Genomic DNA, 27,820 nt, shown 5'->3' with positions numbered 1-27,820 from the left:
AAGCTTTTATTTTGGCACGCAAAAAATAAATAAATAAAAATTAAAAGTGGTGTTGCTAGTTAACAGACAGAAGGGACCAGGCTAATGAAAAATAAGCCCAGGGAAGCAAGAATGGTTTGGCTAAAAAAGCCAGGCTGAGGGGATGAGGGGAAGCACATGGAAAGAAAGCAAATAGAATTCTTCAAAAACTATATATTTGGCTTACTTTCTTGCAGCCCCCTGTGTCCACAGCTTGAGTATAGAGAACAATGGGAAGAGCAACACAAGAGGAGGCTGGAAAGAGTCATGAGTCAGATCATTCCTGTGCAGGCATCTTGAACTGTTTTTCTGTGAGCAATGGAACCCCAGTGCAGGGAGATTAGCAGGAGAGAAAGATGGTCAGCCTCCTCCCTTCCTCACATCCTTGTTAATTCTGGCTGGATTCCATAACACACTAGTTCTTGTTTCTTGTCAATCCCTTCAACTCTTGTGCCTTGTTCTGAAATCTTTCTTACAAAACACACATGTAGATGAATCTGATCACTCACCTTCTCTGGTTCTTTACATTGACTAAGCAAAATAAAATAATTTCAGATTTGATTCTAGTCTAAATAAATCCACTGCATCTTAACCTTAACAGTGACTAGGATTCTTTCAATGTTTTCTTCATTATTCCTTTCCCTCATTCTCCACAGTAGGCATCTAAAATCATTTCTGGTTTTTTCAGACGTTTTTCCCCACAACCTACTTCCTCAAACTATATGCCGTACTTCAAAGTAAAATTAGAAGCCATAAGAAAGAAACTTTCTTAACTTCTTGTCATCATATCTGGACTCATTTGGTGCACCAGTTAGTAAAGTGACTGCAAATGTCAGTAAATGCAACAACAGTTTAAACTACTGAAGCTTACATTTTCTCACATGGGAAGATTTAGGGGAATGATGAATGTTGGGTTAGAAGGCAATGCAGGTGAGGGAATTGGTGAAGATTTAGGATAGTAACTGGGGGAGTAGAGGAACAGAAATAAATAGACAGGAGTACCAGAAAATAAATAAGAGACCCAGCATCACTGATAGTCCAGTTTCACTGGCCCATAATCGGGGCTCAAAAATTGCTGATGCTATTATTTTTTATTATGGAAGTTGTCAAAAGTCACAGTGTATCATTTGACAAGTTGCAGCCAGAATTCAGATTTTCTGATTCAATATGCTTTGGTAACCCCAATGAAGACAGTACTTTTGGCTTGTGAAACCAATAAATATGTAATTCCTAGTAAACCCTTTGCCCCTGTGACTAATTACATCTTAAATTAGTGGTATTCATTACTTCTGGAAATGCATAATCCACCTAGAGAAAAGGGATCTTTCTTAAGTTTTTAATCTCAAGGCCAATTTTCTTGAGCCCATTCTGAGACAAATTGTGATGAAATCCAGGATTTTTGAAAGTGGAAAAAAGTTTCTGGCTTCTAAATTCCAAAAGTAGCCCTTTATAAACGAAAAAGAAAATTTATTTCTTTGGAATTAGAATATTACAAGAAGCCATAGTGTAGAAAGCATAGAGGATATGATAGAAGGGAAGTCCCACCATGTGAAAAGTAGAAAACGCTAGGTGAGGTGTAAGGGGAGTGTGTGGGAGACAAGTGAGTGGGAGATGATGCAGTGCCCTTTACTCACAGTGCAACTGAGTGAATTCATAGTTTTTGGGGGAACTTTGGAACATCAGTAGCGGAGCGGTTGGAAGCCTCTGAGAAGACACCCTGAGTCAATGTGAGGTGACCACAGTAGAATTAAAATGGTGGCAGAACAGTGACTGGTGCATATTATGGAAGAGATCTAGCGTTCCTTAGTGTTGCTGAGGAGATATTAAGGGTAATTTAGAAATAAGCATTCATGTACTTGCCATAAGTCACAGCAGAGGAGGTCAGAATACAGTTCTTTGTTCAAGGGAACATCACAGTGATGGCTGTGAGTGATCAACTCAAAATTCAAGTTCAGAGAGAAGGTATTGCTAAGTCTCAGAGGATCTGCAGCATCAGTGAGCATCCTCTTCCAGTGGAAGAAGTTCAGCTTTTATTTTCAAGGTCCAGATTCTCAACTGGGGCCAGAAGGACTCAGCGGTTCTTTCAGAAGACTTCGGCAAAAGCAGTATTCCTTTTCATTCTCCAGATTTCCCTAATGGCCTACTGACCTCCCCTAGAAAGATGTCTTTGGGAGAGAAGTGGGTATGGAAGAAAGATTGGAGAAGGGCTCCTCTAGTGTAAACTCCATTTGTAATAAAGCCTTAGCACTCTGAAAAAAGATGATGACTAACATCTGAGGTAATATTTTGAGACCATATGAATGTCATGTTCCCAACAACCTCTTATCCAAAGATTTTGGCATCCATTGATTTCGTAGTTATTACATCCAGCACTGCAAAATGATGACTTTGTAATTCTATCAATTATTCTACATTTATTATCTCATTAATATTTAGTTAACATTTTCTCTTTTGATTATCACTATGGGCTCATACATTTTCTTTTATTCAATGTATTATCATCCATTATAATAGTTAATTTTCTGAGGCTCAGCTCTTCATATGTTTGATCAGTGGACAGTCACTTCAAGCTGGCTTCTCCATCCTTTTAACATGATCTAATTAGTCTGAGCTCTTCTGTGTTTTCTGACACATCAGGATATTCCAGGCTTACCTAGTACTTTCCCTCCTGCAGACCTGGAGTCATTTTTCCAAGGATCATCCCTGTTTCTTTTAGTGAAGGATGGTATTTAGAAACCAAGATGTGGGTATCATCTGTGCTCATGGCTATGGAGTACACTGCTTGTAGGTTCTTGAATTACTTTTAAATGGAAAGTTTCAGTATCAGTCTCCAACTCAGTGGGGGGCTCCAGATCATAACTGAGGTGTGGTGTGCAGACTTAACTCTCGACCAATTGTGTAACTATATCTTTAGTTAATAAGCCTTATTCCAATTACCTATACAAGAACCAGGCTGGTACTTTTAAATGTAAAGTACATCAAGTCATTTTTCTGTTTAATATTATCACATCCTAAGCTTCAGCCACATTGGTCCTTCAGTTCCACTCATTCAGGAGTCTCTGAAGTTGGAAGTATCCAAGATGGACACTTTGAGATAAGTCCATTTTTTTTAAACAATGGACCATCTTGGACACTTCCAACTTACCTCAAAGTATTCTTTGAGACTTTCCCTTTTTTGTGTATGTTTTATAATGTACATAATATATTAATACCATAGTATATACAATATAAAAGTAACCAAATAAATATAGTTCAAGAAGTGTGAGAAATTTTTAAAAAATTGGTGGGATGCCTGGTCAGTTTGGAATTTAGAAACCACTGCTCTGATCTTGAATTTCCTACCTGGGCCTTTCAGAATGCTGTTTTCCCTGCCTAGAGCAGTCCTTTCCTTACTTTTTACCAAGCTCATTTCTCTCTGTCATTCATTTCTTTTTTTAAACATCACATTCTTAGAGGAATCTTCCTTGACATTCTCAATCTAAATTATGCTATATGTTGTCCTCTCCTATAGCACTATGTTACAAACTTGTAACAATTTGTAATTATCTATTTATTTGGTTAATTCTATCTCCCTCATAAAACTGTAAATACTATGAATGTATGAACTATGCTGTTTTATTTCTTGATTATATAACCAGTAACTTGAAAGAATGACTGGCATATTGTTTTACTCAAAGCATATTTGTTAAATGTTGGATAGTTAGTGGATAAAGAGAAATAGGGAAGAGAAGACAAGGAAAAATACAATTTGGCTCATTGTCAAAAATGTCTTAGAAGCATTTAGTTAATTATTTGGTATGACATTTGTTTTTCATGTAAATGGTTCACTCATATGTGAAGGAATGGGTTAGTAAACAGAACCAAGGACCAAAGTTATAAACAAATTATAATGGCACAACTTGAGAACACTTTGGAGGTAAATTGATTAATTAGAAGCTGGCAGGAGTAAGAATATTCTGTCTTTGAGCAGACCAAATGGAGTATTAGAAACAAAAGCAATTCTAGTTGTTTACATATTTTTCAGAAAACCTTGAGAGTTTAACGGTGGATTATACACAACTATCTCTGTATAATGTCTGGCAGTGTTCTTCTATTCATACTCTGCCTTACTCAGCCAGGTCTGTGCCATTTCTCTCAGTGAGATTTCTGGGTTCTATGATTAGATAACAAGCTTTAAGATTTCTTGGCCATCCCAAATGCTTTCTTTTGTTTCTTTTGGGTTTCTCTGGAGTAGAACTGCAATAAGCAGACACCTCATTGTGAGTACAAAAAAGTGCCCTATTAATTAACTCCCTCTAGAGGGATGCAGTTCTAGGGGTTGGATGACAGTTGGTAAAATGAACTTGGCAAATTTAAATAAAATTTTTCTCTGCACAGATTCAGCACAATATTTTCAATTGCTGGTAGTAATAGTACTGTTATGGATACTTTGAAAGCAGTGAAGTGCTGGGGGTGGGGTGGGTGGTGAGGAGGAGTCTCTTTGTGAAGGTTTTATCTAAGAAACCCAGAATTTACAGTTAAGCCCTTCAGTGATGTTTCTGAATGTCATGTCTTTCTGCACAATTCAAACTTACATAAATGAAATTGCATGTTTACTGAGTTAAGGATCATCAATGTGATCATCAGAATGGGGTAAAGAGATAAAAATTCTACAGGGTCTTGCCTTAGGACCTTCTATTTAATTCAGGTGAAATTTTATTATAGTCAGTATCTGTGTCAGCCTGTTATCAGTAAGAAAGAGAAGAAGTATTATTTAAGTCTCATGTGTCCATAGTGGTGTGTGGCATGGGTTAGGAAGCCAACCTCAGTTTCTCCAACCCTTTATATGTTGATTAAGTCTATAAGTGACACAAGGAATTTTCTTAAAAAAACACACTAGTTGGCTGATCTTATTCTCTTTCTACAATTAGTTTTACCTTTCACGTGAGAATTGTAGAGTCCCTAAAAACGTTACCTGAAGTGAATATTATTATTTCTTTTGTGTGTATAAAAATTTAAAATACAATGTGTTTTTTTAACAGTGGAGCAAGTTTGGATCATTTGACATCCTTTGTTGTTATAACTTTATTAAAATCAGTGGGATATTTGTTCTTTTTATTTTTCTCTAAACTACAGTAGTTAATTTATGTATAGGTATTCAATGTAAAATATTTCAGCCAAAAATACTCTTCTGTGGGTCATATTTTTCTACCTTTTCACTGCAATTGCACTAACATACATTAATGGGAATCATGCTTTGTGTACTATGAATTATATTTTCATTTTGGTCTTTAGTATAATTTATCTAAGTTCATTTATCCTGTTGAGCTTACTTAATACTTCCACGTAGGAACATGTATTCCTTTCCTTATTCTGACTATTTCTTACTTTATGGGTAGTCTTGACATGGCTAGAATAATCTAACAATAATGATTATACTACATATAACTAATGTTACCATTTTAGTTCTTTGTCTACTTTTCAAAAGGGTTTATTCAGTATCATTCTATAAAAACATAGAGATTAGACCAGTTTTGTCCTTGTCATCATCTATATTGTCAAAACTTTGTTATCACTATCAGAAAAAATGTATAAGTGTCTTTGTGCCCAGAAGAACCAAATGTGACTTAAAAATTATTGGATCTACTGTGATCATTCTCATTGATGGCTTAAAGAATGGCCAGAAATTCTAGCCTTGTGCAGAAAACTGAAACTGGACCCCTTCCTTATATCTTATACAAAAATTAACTCGAGATGGATTAAAGACTTAAATGTAAGACCTAAAACCATAAAAACGCTCTAGGCAGTACCATTCAGGACATAGTCATGGGCAAAGACTTCAGGACTAAAACACCAAAAGCCATGGCAACAAAAGCCAAAATTGACAAATCGCATCTAATTAAACTAAAAAGCTTCTGCACAGCAAAAGAAACTACCATTAGAGTGAACAGGCAACCTACAGAAAGGGAGAAAATTTTTGCAATCTACCCAGCTGCCAAAGGGCTAATATCCAGAATCTATAAGGAACTTAAACAAATTTACAAGAAAAAAACAACGCCATCAAAAAGTGGGTGAAGGATATGAACAGATTTTTCCCAGAAGAAGACATTTATTCAGTCAACAAACATATGAAAAAAAAGCTCATCATGACTGGTTACTAGAGAAATGCAAATCAAAACCACAATGAAATATCATCTCACAACCAGTTAGAATGGCAATCATTAAAAAGTCAGGAAGCAACAGATGCTGGAGATGATGTGGAGAAATAGAAACACTTTTACACTGTTGGTGAGAATGAAAATGAGTTCAACCATTGTGGAAGACAGTGCAGTTATTCCTCAAGGATCTAGAAACAGAAATACCATTTGACCCAGCAATCCCATTACTGAGTATATATCCAAAGGATTATAAATCACTCTACTGGAAAGACACACGCACACTTATGTTTATTGCAGTACTGTTCACAATAGCCAAGGACTTGGAACCAACCCAAATGCCCATCAATGATAAACTGGATAAAGAAAATGTGGCACATATATACCATGGATTACTATGTAGCCATAAAAAAGGATGAGTTCATGTCCTTTGCAGGGGCATGGATGAAGCTGGAAACCATAATTTTCAGCAAACTGACACAAGAACAGAAAACCAAACACCACATATTCTCATTCATAAGTGGGAGTTGAACAATGAAAACACACAGACACAGGGAGGAGAACAACACACACCGGAGCCTGTCAGCAGATTGGGGGCTAGGGGAGAGATAGCAGGGGATAGGGGGTTAGGGGAGGGATAGCATTAGGAGAAATACCTAATGTAGATGATGGGTTGATGGGTGCAGCAAACCACCATGACACATGTATACCTATGTAACAAACCTGCACGTTCTCATATGTATCCCAGAACTTAAAGTATAACAGCCAGAAATTTAGAAATGCCTATTCCACAAATCATTTTTATAAATCATAATTAATTGCACCCAGTGCCTTGATAATCTCTAATTCTAGGGACATGTACATGACATCAGAATTAGAATCATACTCAAGAAATTGGTTCAGTGCTTGCTGTCTGAGGTAAAAAGCAATTGATGAAATTTAAAAACAGATACACAGACACATAGCTCATAGTCTACATATTATTGGCAGATATGTTCTGTTAGGCCTACCCTGTTTTTGTTTTATGTATGAATCAACATCACAAAGAATATTTCACCAAAAATCTGGATTCCTGGCTCCTGAAAAATCAGAATTCTTGCACCCTTGAGGTTTTCATTCCCACAGGCATCCTGCAGCTGACTAGAGAGGTACATGCTCTCTCAGTTCTCTACAGTCCCCTTCCCTCACTCAAGTACAACTATACAGTAACACGCTGAATAATGATATTTCGGTTAATGACAGACTGAATATGTGACAGTGGTCCCATACAATCATAATACTGGATTTTTATGGCGCCTTTCCTTTCTTCCCTTCCCTTCCTTCCTTTCTTTCTTTCTCTTTCTCTCCTTCCTTCCTTCCTTCCTTCCTTCCTTCCTTCCCTCCCTTCCTCCCTCCCTCCCTCCCTCCCTCCCTCCCTCCCTCCTTCCTTCCTTCCTTCCTTCCTTCCTTCCTTCCTTCCTTCCTTCCTTCCTTTTTTCTTTCTTTCCTTCCTTCCTTCTGACGTCACCTGATGTCAGGAGTTTGAGACCGACCTGGCCAATGTGGTGAAACCCCTTCTCTACTAAAATACAAAATTTAGCCAGGTGTGATGGCCGGTGCCTGTAATCCTAGCTACTTGGGAGGCCGAGGCACGAGAATTGCTTGAACCTAGGAGGCAGAGGTTGCAGTGAGAAGAGATTGCACCACTGCACTCCAGACTCTCAGGCACAGAGTGTGACTCTATCTAAAACAACAAACAAACAAACGAAGAGTTACACTGAAGTTGTGGGCAAGTTATCACACCTTCACAAATCCCATTTCACTATCTGTAAAACCTAGAAGACAGGACTCGCTTTTCAACTCATGGCTGTGGTCACGATTAAATGAAATAAAGTATGTGAAAGTAATGAATAAATGGAAAAACCTTATTTTACGATAAGCAGTAATTAGTAGTCAGTGATAAAATATGAGCACATAAATGATTAAAAATGTTTACAAAGTCTAATATTTATATACAGTAAACATTTGAAGACCTGGAAGAGTAGTTTTTAGTTAAATAAGAGGCAGCTTCTTGGAAGAGAAAAACATTGACTTAGTCTTATTTCTGGTCTGAGAATGGGCTTATTTTGCTTATTAAACATGTTCTTTTTTTATTTCTGATGCACGTCTTCATCGTGAGAGGAATTGGTTATTTCACGTTTCTAGATTATTTACTTAAGTATATTACATTATATGAAGCTGTATTTAGAAAGGCTGAAAAAATAACTTGTGATGATTTTGTGACTAATATCAGGAGCAGGAATTTTAGAGATGATACTGTACAGATCAGAAAACAGAAGAGCAGAGAAATTGAAAGACGTGTCCAAATTCTCAGAGCTATGAAGTTACAGGGCCAGAACTCAAAATTGGGGTTCTGGATCCCACTGTTCTTTCTGCTGCACTACACTGGTACTGGGACAACAACTGGATGGAGATATTTAATCAACTCACCATTTATACAATCGGATTGGGTTGGGAACTGTACCAACCTAGGAGGGGGAAAGGAGAAGTGTTAAGAAGGCCATTGCGAATTAGGAAGTGCGTTTTGGTAGTAATCTCAGTTACAGCATATGAAAAAAATCGATTATGTATTCTCTCCCCACAGTGGCACACTCTGGTAACCCCTTCCTACCCTACCCTTTAAGCCATTCTTATAAGACCCGCTACTCCTTTAGGTTGTTAAACTTTCCCCTGCCCTTGCAGTCATGGGACACCGGCCGGATTTCTTCTTCTCATCACTTATCAGCACGCGAGAGGAGGACAGCTCCTCCTGAAAAATGTAAACTTTCCAAAGCGACCCCCAATCAGAGCGAGAAAGAACGCGGCCACTGCAACCAAGTTTCTGCTGGAGGCCAAGAAATCACACCTCCGGCTCCCAATTCCTCCAACACCTGAGAGCGTGAACTTACTTTCCTCTTTTCCCACAGCCCCAAGGGAACTCTCCTGGGCCCTCACTAGTAAGAGCTTCAGGGCCAGAACAAAGCCATTCTTGCAGGTGTCTGCCAGTGGGCCGCCTCTGGAATTCCATTTCTCTCCTCTCCGTCAGCCTCCTGTTTCCCTCTCCCCTCTTCCCTTCTCGGTTCGGGAGGGGCAGAGGGAACCGCGTGCCTCAGGGCTCATAGCCCGCGTGGAATTCGGGCTAGCTCTCCTCGAGGCGGCTGCGGTGGAGGACGGCTCCGCGGCCGGGTCGCGCGGGACCGCACCGTCCTCCCGCAGGTGGCCGGAGTTCTGGTTGGCCTGTGAAGACTGGTGTCTTTCGCGGGCACAGCGCGTCCTGGCCTTTTGAGAGGGGGCTTGGAAGGGCCGGAGGCTAGCAGGCCGGACGCGGACTCCATCAGACCGCCTGGCTTTCTCCTCCCCCGCCCCAGATGGCCGCGGTCTCCCTGCGCCCCCCAGCAGCTCCCAGCCGCCACCACCGTGGTCTTTCCTAATAGCGGCTGCTGGATGACTGCGCCGTCGCCTGTTGGATGGGGGCTGGCGGCTCAGACGGGACACCCGGGGTGGGGGCGTGGGGGAGGGAGAGTGTGGGGAAGGGGGAGGTCAGCGCTGGGCGGGAGCTCCGGGGACCCAGCGCTGCCCCCTCCAGCAGCAGGAGCAGCACAGCAGCTCCCGCCGCTGCAGCCACCGCGTCCACAGCAGCGCGAGCTGGGGGCCCGCGGCGCGGCCGAGAGCGGAGGGGCGGCGGCGCCCGCCCCAGCCGAGCCGAGCCAAGCCGAGCGCGCAGCCCGGCCGCCGCAGCTGCCTCGCGGATGCCATCACAGCAACAAAGAGCTCGCTGAACGGAGAGCAGAGGCGAAGGCTCGCCCGGGAGCAGCCGGAGGAACCGCGTGGGGGTTCTGGGGGAGGGAAGGGGGCGGAAGATGGCCCAGAAGAGAAAGCCCCCCAGCATCAAGGGTGAGTCCCGCTCCCTCCTCCCCTCGCTGCCTCCCGTCTCTCGCTCGCCGCCTGCCCCTCGGGCCGGCCTGTTTACATCCAGGCGCTGCCAAGTGGAAGGCTCCTGCCGGGGAAGAGTTTGCGGTGTCGGGGGTGGGGGGGTGGCGACAACCGCGGCGCTGCTGCACCTACCCTGGCCTCCGGGGACACTCCGACAGGAGTTTGTGCCCCTTTGGCAACCTGGGGAAAACGGGAGACTCCTCTCTCACCCTACACCTTTGCTACTCAGCGAGCTTGGGTATCTATCTGTTGCACCTCCTTGCCTTTGGGCAGGGGGAGAGAAGCGATTCGGATCCTGGCGTCGCGTCCTTTCCGGAACATCTCTCTCTCTCTCTCTCTCTCTCTCTCTCTCTCTCTCCCCCCTCGTGTGTGTGTGTGTGTGTGTGTGTGTCACAGAGAGAAAGAAAGAGAGTTTTTCATGGTCTCTTCTATTCTCTTCTTCCAATCCCCCCTCCCTCCGCCCCTTCGTCCCTAGGGTGACAAGTTCTGCATCCATTTCCCCAACCTCCATCCTCAGGAGGAGATTGGAGCTGGCTGCCTCTCCTTTTCCCCACGGTCAAGGGGACTTGTTACCGGCCGAGTCCCTGCAGGCGACTTCATACTCCCCAACCACTCCGGCTAAGCCGTCTCCCTGTTGCTCCTTTGGAACCCGGGCTTCCAAAGTTGGAAAGTTCGTGGGGAGAAGCGATGGTGGGGAGGACAAGGAAGAGCTTGAGAGCTTGTCCCTGGGGTGACTTGAAGCATTGCGGCGTGGTCCGGGGCGTGACTCGGGAGGGAGCCTCCTGGGCGGCTTCCTGCCTGGGGTCCACAGGACTCGAAGAGCGCGCGCGGGGAGCAGGTGCAAGCCGCCCCCGCCCGCAGCGCAGACTAACAGAGGTCGCAGCTCGCAGGCTCCCTCCCTCTCGCTGGGGGACTAGCAGAGCCGGAGAGGTTGTCTGCAGCAATGCAGAGAAGTGGAAGTCAGCTGCACGGTGAGGAAGGCTGAGCACCTGGGAGCTGGACCTGAAGGTGGTAGTGAGGAAGGGGCGTCGTTCGCAGTTTAATTTCAATGTAATGGGTCCAATGACCCGGAAGGCAGCGACTTACTACGCCTTTGGGATTATATAAAAAGGGACAGGAACTCAGCTGAGAGCTGAGGGGTGAAGGGTATCACTGAATACATTGGCCTGGACTACAGCAGCGCTCTAGGTTTGGGTGTGCTTCTTGCTTTTCCTTCCAAGTCTGGCTTGTGGGAGCTTAGCTCCACTCTAGAGGTCACTAGGGGGACACAACTTTATCTTGGAGCGTCAGCTTGCTTTTTAATTGCTCAGGAGTACTCAAAGCACTTATTGGAAAGCGTTTAAAATCGTGATCTTTAATTCTTAAGAAGATATTGCTATGAAAACACCTGGGATTCTTTTGGTTGAAATGATAACCTATGTATGACAATTTTAGTGCAACGTCTTTTTAAAAAATATTATAGCTCCGGTAAAATTAGAGGAGCTTTAAGCCTCTGATTTTCCACCCAATGAATTAGTGCATGGGTATAGAGATACACGAGTAAAGAAAGAAGAGAGAATATACTCATCTACAAACAGTTTCCTCTCTTTATCATAATATCAAAGAATTAGTCTAAACCCAGATTGACAAGGCATATAAGCCTTGGTTCACTCCTTTTTAATGGAGCCATATGGCACGATGAGTGAAACAGAAGGATTGGTTTTCAGCACTGCTGATGTGGCTATCCATTGGCAGGAATACATTTCATTCCCTCCCCAAACCTTGCAGACTGTAAATGGTCCATGAAGAGTGGAAAAAAATTTTACAGTTTTAAAGTACATGGTAGCTGGAGAAAATCTTACCCTTGAAATTAATAATCTTGGCAGAAAAAAGATACAGAGGAGATCCGATTAATGAAACAAACTTGTATAAGAGATTTGATGAAAAAGACACCTCCCCTGTACTTCCCCCTCTCCTCAAAACACCAAAAAGTTTTTGTTCTGTAGGCCAGTATGGAATTGTTTGGATTTTCTTGAATAAGTTTAATTTGGTAGTGAAATGACTGAAGAATAGCAGTTAATGTTAAATGTTAACGGTTTCTCTGGAAGGATTAATAATCAAGCTTTCCTAGGACATGTGGTTTCAAGAAATGTTATGTAGTACTTTAAAAATACGCTTTTCTCCTGTTGCATATTTTTCTTAAAGGAAAAGTTATGTTATTTAGTTTCTATCAATTTGTGTTGAGTTGTTTTTGTTTTTTTAAAAACAAGTTCATTTAGTATTTCACAGAAAGAAAGGCACCTTTAAAAACAAATCTTTGGAGTTTCACTTTAGTGAAGCATGATCGATTGTGATACCTGATAGATGACAGAAGCAGACCCAGAAAGTTGTAATCTATTGACTTGCCTTAATTTTGCCTTTTAAGGGGAGAGCTCTACAAAAGCATCTGACTGCAGGTTTGCTGAACTGCTCTCAGATGTCTGCTTCTAAGCTACAACCAACTAAACCAGGACTGCCTGGTAGAAAAAATTTCCAGACTTTATTGGCAGGTGCAGGCTACCAGGGTGAACTTTGCTGGATAAAACACTATAGGTCTAGCAATATTCCATGCTGTGTTGGTTATTCGCTTACAAGAGCTGCTTCTCTCCTTAGCTACACTGTATGCAGGGAAAGATCATTCGTCGGAACTCGTGACAGGCAATTTGCTCATTGGCTTCTGAAGTCCTAGCAAGAGAGACTACATATCCATAAACCTAGAAATTGGCCAAAGAGAAATGCAGTTTCTTAACATTGACAGAAGAGTAAGATCTGTTGGCAGGATTCCTCAAGGGACATTAGCATTCATTTGTGACATCTCATCAAAAGGACAGTTTTTCAGAAAGGCAAATGGAATCTTTGACAATCCAATATTGATAATATTTTTAATGAAAAAATGCCATAGTTCATGATTAATAAGAGTCTTATAAATAAGCTGGTTACATTGGGTATAGTGATATTACCACCCCTGCCCCTGGCTTTTCCAATATTAGTACAACAAAGACTTCTTACTCAATTACTTAAGTAGAAAGATTGTGTTTGGATGAATCTGTTTATTTAGCACATATTTATTGAGCACTGAATGTTCACTAGGTTATGTGTAAAACACTAGGGATACAGTGATGAACTTGATAGACAATGAAGTAGGAGGAGGCCTGGAAGAGGCAGGGTGACAAATACATGAACCACAAAATTTCACATAGTAGTTAATACCAGGAAGAAATAAAACAAGGTAATGTGCTAGCAAATGATTTTGAGGTTACTTTAGATGACCTGGAAAGGTGACATTTGTGCTGGGAAACAAGTGATGAAGAATAATTTGCATGCCAAGAACTGGAACATAACACTGCAGGCCTTAGGTAGAAATGAGGTGGTAGCTTGGCATGTTCACACACAAAAGAAAATGGTGTAATGTATAAGGAAGAGACAGGTAGGGAGAAGCCAGGCCCTTTTGATCATAAAAAGGAGTATAGAGTTCAAGTGCAATGGGAAGCCATTGGATCTTCAGTTGCTATTTGGTGTTACATTCCTCTCCTGGAAGATTATTTCAGGGAGATGAGCATGCCTATGTCAATTGCCTAGGTCAATTGACCTAGACTAAGGTGACCCAATAGACTTCACTTTTCTGAAAGATCCAGTTATACTCATGTTATTTTCTCTTGCTATTCACCAGAATACCTATGCAATTTCAGGCTGAGATGTTGATAGCATCTCTAGGAATCCCTGCTTAGAAAACAATTCTAGAGAGAATGAGGATTAATTTAACATTTAGTACAAGATGATAAGATTAGTTACTTCCCTGGCAGGCCTTTCAATGCAAGTAAGTCTTAGGAAAAACATATTGTAGTGGTAGAGGGGGGATTCTGAGGGGTCCAGAACATGACTGTGCAGTTGGCAGAATGTGGGAGGCAGCATGAGGGGCTCCTAGGTAACAGAAAGGGGTCCATGGAAAGAGGAGAAGAGTGATGTTGGGAAGGGGACATGAGAAAGCCTCTAAAACAACATCAGCGAATTCATAATTTTGCCAAGTGGAAGCCTGATATGAGAGTATTCCAAGAGAAACATTCTCATTCAAATACAGAAAAAGTTTAAATCAGGGTACCTTTACTCTTTTGATTGATGTTTTAATACTGAAGCATTTGCAACAATATAAGCATACAGATGTTTACAAAGTCTCTGGTTTTACTTAATCATTATTAGGTTGTTCTTATGGATTACAGACCTCGCAAATGAAAATAGCATGAAAATATTAATGATAACTGCTGTTTGTTAGAGGTAGCTGCTTGATAGCTAGTTGAGGAAATTATGATCTTATGTCTCATTTTGCTGTAGATATGTTGGCAAGAGGGATATGGGATGTATTGGCTGATTATATTTCCCCTGAGCATTTGTGATGAGAAAGTACCATGATATTCAGGGAAGACACAAATAATAATAGATTATTTTAAGGATAACCTCTAAACTTTCTACTTCTTTGCCAAGGATTAACAGTCAAAAATATACTAAGAATTTCTGTAGCTCTAGGACTTTGTTCAGTCTCCTTGCACTCCAAGTGTCTCCTTTGAGGCTAGCAAGGCTGGTAGGACCTCAGGAATTATCTAAGAATGGGGTGTGGCCCTTAGTGATACTGTAACACAATGTGTTTATGACATCAGCTTTTTTTTCCACTGTAGTGAATCATAGCATGTTAGAGTTAGAAGGCTCAGTGTTGACGGAGTTACTGAAGGAATGATACAGTAAGAGGTGAGTGATACTCCCAAATGCAAGTCGTCTATGTCTATAGGAAATTTGGTCAAGCTTATTATTCATGAATACATATTCTATACAAGTCAAGAAATATACACATATACATATAGTGAAGTCTGAATATAAATTAGGAACTGAGCTCTTCCTCTCTCTGTATGTGTATATATACACACATACATATATATATATTTTCACAGATATCCTGGGTAATTATTTAGAGAGAATAGAATTTCTACATTAGCTCCCTAGGCCAAAAAAAAAAAAAGACCCAATGGACTTCACTTTTCTAAAAAGTCCAGTTATACTTATGTATCTTCTCTTACTATTCATCAAAATACCGACAATATTTTTTGTGCATATGTAGATACATATGGAGAGAAAGAGCTCAGTTCCTAATTTATATTCAGACTTCACTATATATACATATGTGTGTGTATTTCTTGACTTGTGTAGAAGTCTTGAATCTTAGCCCTGTGTGGGAAGAACTGAGGCCTCCAGCTAACAGCAACAACTTGCTAGTTACATGAGTGATCTATCTTGGGAACAGACCCTGCAACCAAGTCAAGCCTTCAGATGTCTCTAGCCTCAGCCAGCATCTGACTAAATACATGATTAGCTCTGACCCAGAGCTGTCCAATCAAGCTGCTTCTGGATTTCTGAATCGCAGAAACTATGAGAGATAATAAATGCTTACTCTTGTCTTAAGCCACTGAATTTTGAGGGCGTATGTTACATAACATTAGGTAATAAATATACCTGTGGTTCATTATTTTTGCATCTCTATCTTGAAATGTAATCTTTGTTACTAGTCCCAGCACTGGTCTCCAATCTTAGCCCTCTTTCCTAATTTAGTGAATCGGGCTGAACCCTGAGTTCTCTTTTCTTGTTTCCCTTGAGTTTCTTGTGGCAGCTTGCTTTCTCCTCTGATTTTTTTTTTTTTTTTTTTTGAGACGGAGTTTCGCTCTTGTTGCCCAGGCTGGTGTGCAATGGTGCAATCTCGGCTCACTGCAACCTCCGCCTCCTGGGTTCAGGCAATTCTCCTGCCTCAGCCTCCTGAGTAGCTGGGATTACAGGCACGCCCCACCATGCCCAGCTAATTTTTTGTATTTTTAGTAGAGACGGGTTTTCACCATGTTGACCAGGATGTTCTCGATCTCTTGACTTCGTTATCCACCCGCCTCGGCCTCCCAAAGTGCTGGGATTATAGGTGTGAGCCACCGCACCCAGCCCTCTCCTCTGATTTTTTGAGTAATCATTCCTGGCTCCTCTGGTTCACTTAGTTTAGAAGGTACCTTCCAAATTGAAGCACTACTGAGCTAAAAATCAGACTGATAAAGAGAGTACAAAAATCCTAAAATCTCCCAATAGCACATGATTTCACAGTCTTCCAAACTAAGAAGACAGAAAGTCTCTTAAAATCTACAATCTTTTATTCTCACTATTAAAAATAATCATGGAGTTAATGCATATGTTAAACAGCTTAATTTAGCCATTCCACAATGTGTATATATATCAAAACATCAGGTTGTACACCATAAATATATATAAATTTTACTTGTCAATTAAAAAAGCAAAAAACCCAGAGAAACAAAACCCTGAAATATTCCGATAAAAACTTTTTCAACTCTATTTATCTATTCCTCCTTACCAAAGAATCCATTGCTCCTCCCAGCCAGCTAGTCCTTTGATATATAAATAGGAGACTGAGAAAGCAGATTAAAAAAAAGAAGGTTGCCATTTCTTCTCCTTGAGAGTAGGATATTAGTCTATTTTATTCATTTATGCAGTTCTCTGTTCATTCAATAAGTGTTAATCAGTCACTTACTATGTACTGGGCATTATTTTAAGCATGCTTGGGACAAACTGGGTAACAAAATGAATCCTTCATGAGGTTTACACTATAGATAAGGACAACAAACAATGAATAATAAGCATAAATACATTGTTGATATTAAAAATTGAAAAGTGCCATGACAGAAAGAAAAGAAAATGAACATAGGAAGGAAGATTTGGATTGTTAATGATGGGATGATGGAGGGCCAGCTGTAAGAATAAATAGGCTGGTTAGTGTAGAACCAATTGAAGCAGTAATATTGAAGGAGGTGAAGCAGTGGAAGGGGAGGAGACTTCCAGAAAGAAGGAAAAGCCAGGGCAAAGACCCTAAGGTGAGAATTTACCTGATATGTTTAATTAACAGAAAGAAGACCAAGGGTAATTAGTAAGGAGGATAGAAAAAGAAAAGGGAGTCATAAAGATGAGGGAAAACCAAATTATATTAGGCTCTTTAGACCATTTAAGGATGTTGGTTTTTATTCTGAGGAAATGTGGCACCAGTTCAGATTTTGAACAGACAAAAAATACAATCTGACTTATATTTTAAATGAATTGCTATGGCAACTGTGTTGAGAATATCAAGCCAATATGTAGGGGGTAATAAGAGAAGCTGGAAGACCGATATGGAATCTTTTGTAATAATTCAGTAAAATTTTTCTTCTTTTGATGGCTGAATAATATTCCACTATGTACACACACACACACACACACACACACACATACACCCCCAAACACTTACATTTTGTTTATTCATTTGTGGATAGACACTTAGGTTGATTCTGTATCTTGTTCATTGTAAATCATGTGGCAATGCACATCTCTTCAAGATACTGATTTCACTTCCTTTGAAAATGTACCCAGAAGTAGGATTGTTATATCATATGGTGGTTCTATTCTTAATTTTTTGAGGAATCTCCATACTGTTTTCCATAACTGTATCAATTTACATTCCTACTAACAGTGGGAATGTAAACAGTGGGTTCCCTTTTCTTTAAACTTTCCTTAATACTTATCTCTTGTCATTTTGATAACAGCTATCCTAACAGATGTGAAGTGATATCTAATTGTGGTTTTGATTCCCATTTCTCTGATGATTACTGATGCTCATACCTGCTATATATGTTTTCTTTGGAAAAATATCTTTTCAGTTCCTTTGCCTATTTTTAAATGGGGCTATTTGCTTTTCTTCTGTTATTGACTTGCAACAACATGGATAAGAGTGGAGAACTTTATACTAAGTGAAATCAACCAGGTGCAAAATGGCAAATACTATATGATCTCACTTATATGTGGCATCTAAAAGTGTTGAACTCATAGAAGCAGAATATAATGGTGGTTGCAAAAGGCTGGGAGACTGGGAGAAGTGAGGAGATACTAGTCAAATGGTACAAAGTTTCAGTTATAAGTTCTGGGGACTTAATATACAGCACAGATGGTGATAGATACTATATTAGTTTGTTTTCATGGTGGTAATAAAGACATACCCAAGACTGGGTAATTTATAAAGGAAAGATATTTAATTGACTTATAGTTCCAGAGGGTTGGGGAGGCCTCACAAATGAGGTGAATGAGGAACAAAGTCACGTCTTACATGGCAGCAGGCAAGAGAGCTTGTGCAGTGGAACTCCCCTTTATAAAACCATCAGATCTCATGAGACTTATTCACTATCACTAGAACAGCATGGGAAAGACCCACCATCATGATTTGATTGCCTTCTACTGGGTCTCTCCCATCATGTGGGAATTATGGGAGGGACCCAATTACAATTCAAGATGAGATTTGGGTGGGAACACCACCCAAACTATGTCAGATGTGTTACTTAATTTGGTTGTAAGGATTATTTATTATACAACATGTACATATACCAAATCATCATGTTGTACATTTTGAGTATATATGGTCTTTGTCAATTAATATTTTAAAATAAAAAAATTACTTATAAAAATAATTCAGAGATGATAGTGTCATCTATCAGGGTAGGCACAGTGGAGAACCTGAGAAATGAAAGGATATTGAATATATTTTGAAGGTAAAACTTATATGTTTCTTTTTCTACTATCCCTGTTTGCAGATGTGATTCTCTAGGTTTTTTAAACTAACAGGATGTGTCACATGAGAGAAAGAAAGGAGTGATGGATTAATCCACAGTTTTTGATCTGAACAACTAAGGGAAGGTGGAGTGGCCATCGACTGATATTGGAAGATTGTAGAAGGGGCAAGTGTATGTGGAAGGATCAGAAGTTTAGTTTTGGACACGTTTGGGTTTGAAATATTTATTTTGATATGCAAGTGAAGATGACAAGTAGGAAGTTGGATATGTGAGTCTGGACTCTTGGAGAGAGGTTTCAAGTGGTCATATGAATTTGGAAATCATCAGAACATAGGTGGTATTTAAGATTATAAACTGGATGACTCACTGGGAATTGAGTATGGATTGAGAGAAATGATCTGAGCCCAGGGTTACTCCATTATTAAGAAGTGGCTAAGAAGGGGAGGAATCAATAAAGGAGATTGAGAAAGAGCAACTAGTGACTGGAGTGGGGGTCCTGGAACCAAGGAAGGGTGTGGGGTCCTGGAACCAAGGAGAAGCTATATTAAGGAAGAGAATAATAATCAACAATGTCAAATGCTGCCCATAGGTAAGATCGGGGTTGAGCAATGACCATTGTATTTATTAATATGAAGGTCATTGAGGACCTTGACAAAGACAGTCTAGGTGAAGTGCTGGCAATGATGCTTTGAATGAAGAGAATTAGAGGAGGAAAATTAGAGGCAGCACAGTCAACTGTTTTGAAGGGTTTTGCTGTAAAAGGGAACAAAGAAATGAGGGTATGGCTGGGGATGGGAGTTGTGGAGTTGAAAAAAGATTTACTTTTTTGAGGTAGAAGAATGATAGTGGGTTTTATTTCTTGTTGTTTGTTACTATTTGCTTTTTGAGGTGTTGTTTGTTTTTTGGTTTGTTTTTTTGAGACAGAGTCTTGCTTTGTCACCCAGACTGGAGTGCAGTGGCTCGATCTTGGCTCACTGCAAACTCTGCCTACTGGATTCAAGCAATTATCCTGCCTCAGCCTCCTGAGTAGCTGGGATTACAGGCGTGTGCCACCACGCCCAGCTTTTTTTTTTTTTTTTTTTTTTTGGTATTTTTAGTAGAGACGGGCCAGGCTAGTCTCAAACTCCTGACCTCATGATCCACCCACCTCGGCCTCCCAAAGTGTTAAGATAACAGGCATGAGCCACTGTGTCAGCCTTGAGGTGATTTTTAACCTCTCTTTTACTATTTTAAATTTTGGCTGTGTTTTATGACAGTTTCCTATGAAGGTAAGATGGATTTGTATAGAATGGTCTTAAGTTGCTTAGTTCTAAGGTTGTTTCTCTTTTATCTTCTTTTATGTCTTAAATATATTCTTTTTAAGACATATCAAATGATATGTAGAATTGGACTTTCTGACAAAACAATAAAATATGCCATAGGAGGAAAAAGTTTCCAGGAGAGAAGACTTTGCCGGTCATTTTGAGGCAGGCTGTGACAGTCTATTTCCTCACCTGGAAGGCTCTTAAAGAACTAAAGAAAAACTTAAAAATATTTGTGCAGGGACTAGCCTAATGCTTCTCAGTCAGAGGCAATTTTACAGTGTTTGGAGACATTGTGATTGTCATGACTGGAGTGGTGCTAGGGGCATCCAGTGGGTAGAGACTAGGGATGCTGCTAACATTCTATAATGTACCCCCTTACAACAAACGATTACCTAGTTCAACTTGTCAATATTGTCAAGATTGAGAAACTATGGGCTAGCCCCATCATCTTTCCATTCTTTTAGAGAGAAGCTAGGAAGCTGCTTCTGAAAAAGGGATCCAGAAGGAGCAGCTTTTCCTATCCCATTGTTCTGTGTTTAGATGAGACGCATCTTTTTAATAAATGATTAGAGTTCAAAATACAGATATTTCTTTCTTGCCATTGCTTTCTCTTTACCCTCCTCTGTGGATTCCTATGGTATAATTGAGTTTTATAACCTTTGGTAGTTTCCCATTAGGGCCCAGGACATTAGAGGAACATTAAAGTCATGGTGAAAAACTCCTCATTCAATTGAGAAACGACAGCTTCACATCGGTGATTTCTATTCTGCATCTGTCTGACAACTTAGTAAAGGGAAGGATGAAGAATAGGGTGATGTGTTAAGCTCTGACTCTACAAATCAGAGCTTTTTAATGTGAAAGAAGGGGCAGCCTCTTAGGCATCTTTTTTGTAGCTTTTTTTTTGGCCATTAAAATTTTGGAGGAGAGCTGCCTTCTTTATTTTTTATTTTACTTTATTTTATTTTTCTTCTACCTCCTCATTCTTAATACTGCTGCTTTCAAGATGTACTTTATCTTTTAAGAAAGGCTCTGAAGAAACTCAGAACTGGTCCTAAGTGCTTGTTGAGTGAAAATTTTTTTTGTAGAATCAAAAATTAAAAATTTAGTTTCAAAAGAAGCAATTTTAAATTCATGCTTTTAAAAAACTTAAAAGGCAGGTTTTTAATGTAAGTTTTCATTGGATAGTGTCTCAGTGTTCAAATTCAAAGACAAATAAGGCTTTCAAATTGACATTTTAGGAAGCATTCCCCTTGGGAACTGGAACAAGATAAGGATGCCCACTCTTCCGTCTCCTATTGAACACAGTACTAGAGCAGAGCAATCAGGCAAGAGAAAGAAAAGGCATCCAAATAGGAAAGGAAGAAGTCACACTATCTCTTTTCATGGACAGTATAATTTTATACCTAGAAATCCCTAAAGACTGCCGAAGACTTTTGGAACTGAAAAATCACTTCAGTAAAGTGTCAGATACAAAAATCAGTGTACAAAAATCAGTAGCATTTTTTTACACCAATAACATTCAAACTGAGAGCCAAATGAACATAATCCAGTTTATAACACACACACACACACACACACACACACACACACACATATACACACACATACATCCCTTGGTTTCACCTCTAACCAAGGAGGTGAAAGTTAAAAAACTGCAAAATGCTGCTGAAATAAATCATATATGACTCAAACAAATGGAAAAACATTCCATGCTCATGGATCAGAAGAATATTAAAATGGCCATACTAGCCAAAGCAATTTACAGATTCAATGCTATTTCTATCAAGCTACCAATGGCATTTTTCAAAGAATTGGAAAAAACTATTCTAAAATTCATATGGAACTAATAAAGAGCCCAAATAGCCAAAGTAATCCCAAGAAAAAAGAACAAAGCCAGAAGCATCCCATTACCTGACTTCAAACGATATTGTAAGGCTACAGTAAGCAAAACAGCATGGTACTAGTACAAAAACAGACACATAGATCAATGGAACAGAAGAGAGAACCCAGAAATAAAGCTACAGTCCTGTAGCCCACTGATCTTCAACAAAGTAAATCAAAATAAGCAATGGGGAAGGGACACTCTACACAATAAATGGTGCTGGAATAACTGACTCTCCATATGCAGAAGAATGAAACTGAACCTCTACCTTGTATGTATAGAAAAATAAACTCAAGATGGATTAGAGATTTAAATTTAAGACTTCAAACTGTAAGAATCTTAGAAGAAAACCTAGGAGACACCCTTCTGAACATCTTTGGAAAAGAACTGATGACTAAGTCCTCAAAGCAATGGCAACAAAAACAAAAATTGCAAATGAGACCTAATTAAACTAAGTAGCTTTTCCACAACAAAAGAAACTATCAACAGAATAAACAGACAACCCATAGAATGGGAATATATCGAAAATATTCACGAACTATGCATCTGGCAGAGGTCTAATATCTAGCATTTTTAAGGAACTTAAACAATTGAATAGGCAAATACCAATAACCCCATTAAAAAATGGGCGAAAGAAAGACATAACTGGACATTTCTTAAAAGAAGACATACAAATGGCCAGAAAATATGAAAAAAGTGCTCCCTATCACTAATTACCAGAGAAAGACAAATAAAAAATTGCAATGAGATAACCATCTCACACAAGTCAGAATGGCAGTTACTAAAAATTAAAAATATGTTGGTGAGGCTGCAGAGAAAAGGGAATGCTTATACACTGTTGGGAATGTAAATTAGTTCAGCCATTGTGGAAAGCCGTTAGGATGTCTCTCAAAGAACTTAGAACTACCATTTGACTGGGCAATCCCACTACTGGGCATATATCCCCCCAAAACAAATAATTCTACCGAAAAGACACATACACACACATGTTAATTGCAGCACTATTCACAATAGCAAAGACACGGAATCAACCTAGGTGACCATCAATGGTGAATTGGATAAAGAAAATATGGTACAAATACACGATAGAATACTATACAGCTATAAAAAGAACAAAATCATTTCATTTGCAGCATCATAGATGCAGCTGGAAGCCATTATCCTAATCAAAGTAATGCAGTATCAGAAAATCAGATACCACATGTTCTCACAGGTGGGAGCTAAACAATAGGTACTTATAGACATAAAGATGGCTACAATTCATACTGAGACAACTAGAGTAGGGAGGACAGTAGGAGGGAAAGGGTTGAAAAATAAACTTTTGGGTACTATGCTTAGTACCTGGGTGATGGGATCAATTGTATTCCAAACCTTATCATCACACAATATGCCCAGGTAACAATATATACATGTACCCCCTGAACGTAAAATAAATGTTGAAAAAACTCCCAAACCAAAATTAAATATAAATAAACACATTTATGTTTTATTAAAATGTATTATTACTCTAGCTTTGCCTTCCAAAAAACTCAAAACTTATTTTAAGCTTAGCCTATGATTATATCCATTTTGTACATACAAGTTTAAAAATATCAACAATCATAAAATTTAATGGTAAAAGCTACTTACTGGACATATATGCTTCACAAACATAGTATTAACAGCACCTTTCATGTTGAAATACTTTTTACAAAGTGAAAAATACTTTTTTCTTATTTATCTCAGCCTCTTATTCACACTTGTTTGGCTGCACAAGAATGTCATCACATTCTTTACCCATGGCAATGACATTGATTCTGCTGATTTAACACCTTTGCTTAAGTGAAAGAGTATTGGTGACTAAAGGAGGACCATTATGTTCTTTAAAAAAATGTTTGATCATAAATAGATATGTCCAGGGATATCATAACTGTATGAGGTATGATAGCTTTAAAATTATAAAGAACAGCTTTGGAATCCACCCCTCCACAATCCTTAACCACTCAGAAAATCTTACATTAATACTTATTATTTTTTGAACTTTCTGAAAACTGCATTGAATAATTATCACACTTCCCACACAGCAAATTGTATTTAATAATTTATAGAAACATTACTATGATTGAAGAAGGACATGGCCTTCACTTGACTAATTCTAAGATCAAGGCTCTTTATGTTTTGACTTCTGTAAACTCTCACTAGCTGAATTAATACCTTAGGTGTAATGAAGAGTAGGCAAATAGTAGATTATAAATAAGTTGACAGAGGTCAAAAGAGGTATTTAATCTGTTTAACCAGTTTGGGAAAACAACCCATTTTGCAATTTGTAACAGGAGTAAATGGTAGAAGAATATACCAATTAGAAATAATCATTTACTAAAGCAAATCTTTGAGGAAGTCTAATGAGTGGTTTCTTTAGTCATTTGCTCACAGGACTGGAATAACTTTGGAATACTCAAAATTTTCATAAGTTCAGACTTCCTTCAGTTCACCCTATTTAATGAGGTTTTATGCTGCATCTTGTATTTCTGAAAATTGAGTTTTTGTTTGTATTGAGGGTGAGAATTTTGAGAACTGTCATTGTCAGACCCGTGTCTCAGGAATCATCAGGAGAACAACTTAGGGTGGGAAGGTGGTAAGATGATGTCCTTGAGTGATCTTTATGGAGGGATATTTATGACAGATTTTCTAAATAAAGATGCAAACTTTTCATTGCTTTAGATATCCTAAAACTTTTTCTTTGAGTCAGCCAGACCTTGAGATAGCTCTTTATCCAGCTTGTGTTATTTTGGTTCCTGTAGAAGTGCTTTTGCTGATTTGTGCTTAGCTGTTATAACATTGGCTAGCATTGAGAAACTTGACATTGTATTAAGTTGAAGGATATTATTCCTTGGGCAGATTACTGTTTTAATAATCTGTGTTATGAAGAAGATCTAATGGATAAATTTCTCTGAAATGTCACTAGCCAACAATGAACAACATGACTCATGGAACTCATTGTGTTTTCCACCATGGGTAGACAAGAAATCTCAGAACTAACTTTGAGCTCACTTATTGCCCAAGCTTATGTCATCATAAGTTACACACTTGATTCATTTTGTTTTTCATATTCTTACTCTTTCTCCTCATTGTTTCTCTTTATACACAGTAATATGTTGCTTGTTTAACTATGGGGCTGCATTCTAATAAACATGTCATTAGGCAATTTTGTCATGCAAAGATAGAATGTACTTACAGAAATCTAGATGGTATAGCCACATCTAGTTATATACATAACTAGGTTATGTGGTATAGTCTATTGCTCTACTCTTAGGCTATATATCCGCACAGCACACTACTCTATTAAATACTGTAGACAATGGTAACACAATGGTAAATATTTGTGTATCTTAATATAAAAATGGCACAGTGAAAATACAATATGATAATCTTATGGGACCACTATCCTATATGTGGTCTGTTATTGACTAAAATGTCATTATGTGGCACATGACTGTACTGTTTTTTGTGTTTTTGTTTTCACTGAATTGTATTTATTTGTATAAATTACTTTAAGTATTCATTGAAACGAGATAAATAAATAAATATTGGGTGAGATAATTCAGAGGTTAAATAACTCAACATTATAAACTAATAATTTGCAGAGTTAATATTTAAAACTAGATGTAGCCCCAAACAATTTCAGACATACAATATGACATTGAAAAAGTTTTGGAAAACAAGTAGTCCTACTGTCTTAACCTTTTTTTTTTCTTTACTTTTGTAAGTCGCCATTTAGTCTTAGTTCATGTATAATCTTTCATAGTTGTACTTTTACACAATGGCATCTTTATCCATTTGCTTGCACAACCCGAGAATCCTTGACTCCATATTCCCCCTCACATTCTCTTTCCAGACTCTGCTTAACCTGATAAAGTCAGTCACTGCTATTGATCCTAAGTATCTACTTTTCTCTGTCTCTTTTGCCACAGATCTGAGTCAGTGTTCATCATTTCTAGTATGGATTAGACCACCTATGCACAAACGGGTTTCCTTGCTTTCAAGCTAGATTTCCTTTAGTTTATTTTCGACTATACTGCGATTGTGAAACTCCTGCATTTATGACATTCCTGAAAGGCAGATTTGGTCATTTCACATCCCTAAAACTCAGTAATTTCTTTTCATTAGCTACACAAGACAAAATCAAAATTCTGTAGCAAACCATCCAAGGCTAGAATCTGACCTGTGATTACCCTTCTAGGTTCATTTCCCTCCACTACTCACCTATACCCTAATCTTATTGATCCTACCACACTAGATATTGGGGGACACAGACGTTCTTTTATGCTTCTGTGCCTTCATCATATTGGTTTTTTTGGATGGTTTGTGTGTGTGTGCACATGTATAATTCTGAAAATTTCTACTTCTTTTTCAAGATTAAGCACAAATGTCAACTTTGCTGTAAAATTCCCCGTCTTCTCTGACTACCACCTTTAAATTAAGCACTTCCTTCTCATTGCTCCCATAACATCTTTCATGTACCTCTGTTAGTGCTCTTGTATCAATTTAAATGTAGAGTTTACACATTCACCTCCTTTCTCAATTTTCATGTGGGTCTTCAGTCGTACTTGTATGCTGAAGCAAAGGGAACCTAAAATCCTGACCGCAAATCAGTCAGTGGCTTAACATCCCAGGTTAGAGTGTCGCTTTGGTCCACTTCTGTCTCCTTCTGTTCTGATGATGCTATCATTAGTTTTAGGCCAGCCAGCCAGTACATTGGTGCTTGAAAAAATAGTGCTTCATTCCCAAGCCAGTTGGCTGGAAACTGTCATCTCTTTCCTAGGGTTGCCCCCTATCTTTCTCTCCCTTCCCAGATACCCATTACTAGGCTGTGAGCAATGCAAGAATTTTGAATGTGCTCAATTTATCCTTTAATCCAAAATGTCAGGTGTAATTCTGGGCATGCCACAGATATTAAGTGAATATTTATTGAATGAATCAAACATATTTTCTCTATATTTTTATATATTCTTCATAATCTTTTTAAAATGGTTTTGTAATATTCAGTTGCATTGCTTTAGCATAACTGGCATAATTGTGGAAATATGATAGTATAAAGAACATTATATATATATTTGTTTTTGAACTTTTTTAACTTTTAAGCTTAGGGTACATGTGCAGGTTTATTACATAGGTGAACTTCTGTCATGAGGGTTTGTTGTACAGGTTACTTCATCACCCAGTATTAATCCTAGTACCCATTAGTTATTTTTCCTGATCCTCTCCCTCCTCCCACCTTCCACCCTTCAATAGGCCCTAGTATGTGTTGTTTCACCCTAAGTGTCTGTGTGTTCTCATCATTTAGCTCCTACTTACAAGTGAGAACATGCAGTATTTGGTTTTCTGTTCCTGTGTTAGTTTGCTAAGATGATGGCCTCCAGCTCCATTCATGTCCCTGCAAGGGATGTAATCTCATTCATTTTCATAGCTCTATAGTATTTCATGGTTTATATGTACCACATTTTTCTTATTTGGTTTATCATTGATGGGCATTAGATTGATTCCATGTCTTTGCTATTGTGAATAGTGCTGCAGTGAACACATGTGTACATGTGTCTTTATAACAGAGCAATTTATATTCCTTTGGGTATATGCCAAGTAATGGGATTGCTGGGTCAAATGCTGTTTCTATGTTTAGCTTTTTGAGGAACTGCCACACTGTCTTCCACAATGGTTGAATTAAATTACACTCTCACCAAGAGTGTATAAGTGTTCCTTTTTCGCCACAACCTTGCCAGCATCTCTTATTTTTTGACATTTTAAAAATAACTATTCTGACTGGTGTGGCTTTGATTTGCATTTTTCTAATGGTCTAATGGTGTTAACTTTTTTTTGATATGATTGTTGGGTGCATCTATGTCTTCTTTC

At 38.9% G+C, this 27,820-nt stretch overlaps 1 protein-coding gene across 10 annotated transcripts in view; it reads left to right on the top strand.

Moving 5' to 3' along the window:
• The window catches only part of SLC44A5 (solute carrier family 44 member 5), a 466,490-nt gene that overhangs the window by 38,599 nt on the left and 400,071 nt on the right, over positions 1-27,820 (top strand). For 4 of the 10 annotated variants that reach the window (XM_035251907.3, XM_035251901.3, XM_035251903.3 and 1 more), the window contains exon 1: positions 10,613-14,861. The exons of 5 other annotated variants lie outside the window; for them this stretch is intronic. Coding sequence is in view for 1 of the 5 variants with exons in the window: in XM_035251905.3 (XP_035107796.1) it covers positions 10,031-10,064 (34 nt within the window). In the remaining 4 variants the exon portion in view is untranslated. Of the gene's footprint in view, positions 1-9,763; positions 10,065-10,612; positions 14,862-27,820 lie in introns of those variants that run through there. One more of the 10 variants, XM_035251905.3, reaches the window with a different exon arrangement.

Source organism: Callithrix jacchus, chromosome 7 (assembly GCF_049354715.1).
Source record: "Callithrix jacchus isolate 240 chromosome 7, calJac240_pri, whole genome shotgun sequence".
NCBI classification, from domain to species: domain Eukaryota; kingdom Metazoa; phylum Chordata; class Mammalia; order Primates; family Cebidae; genus Callithrix; species Callithrix jacchus.
Note: the sequence above shows the minus strand (reverse complement) of the source record. Positions and strands in the feature narration are given on the sequence as shown.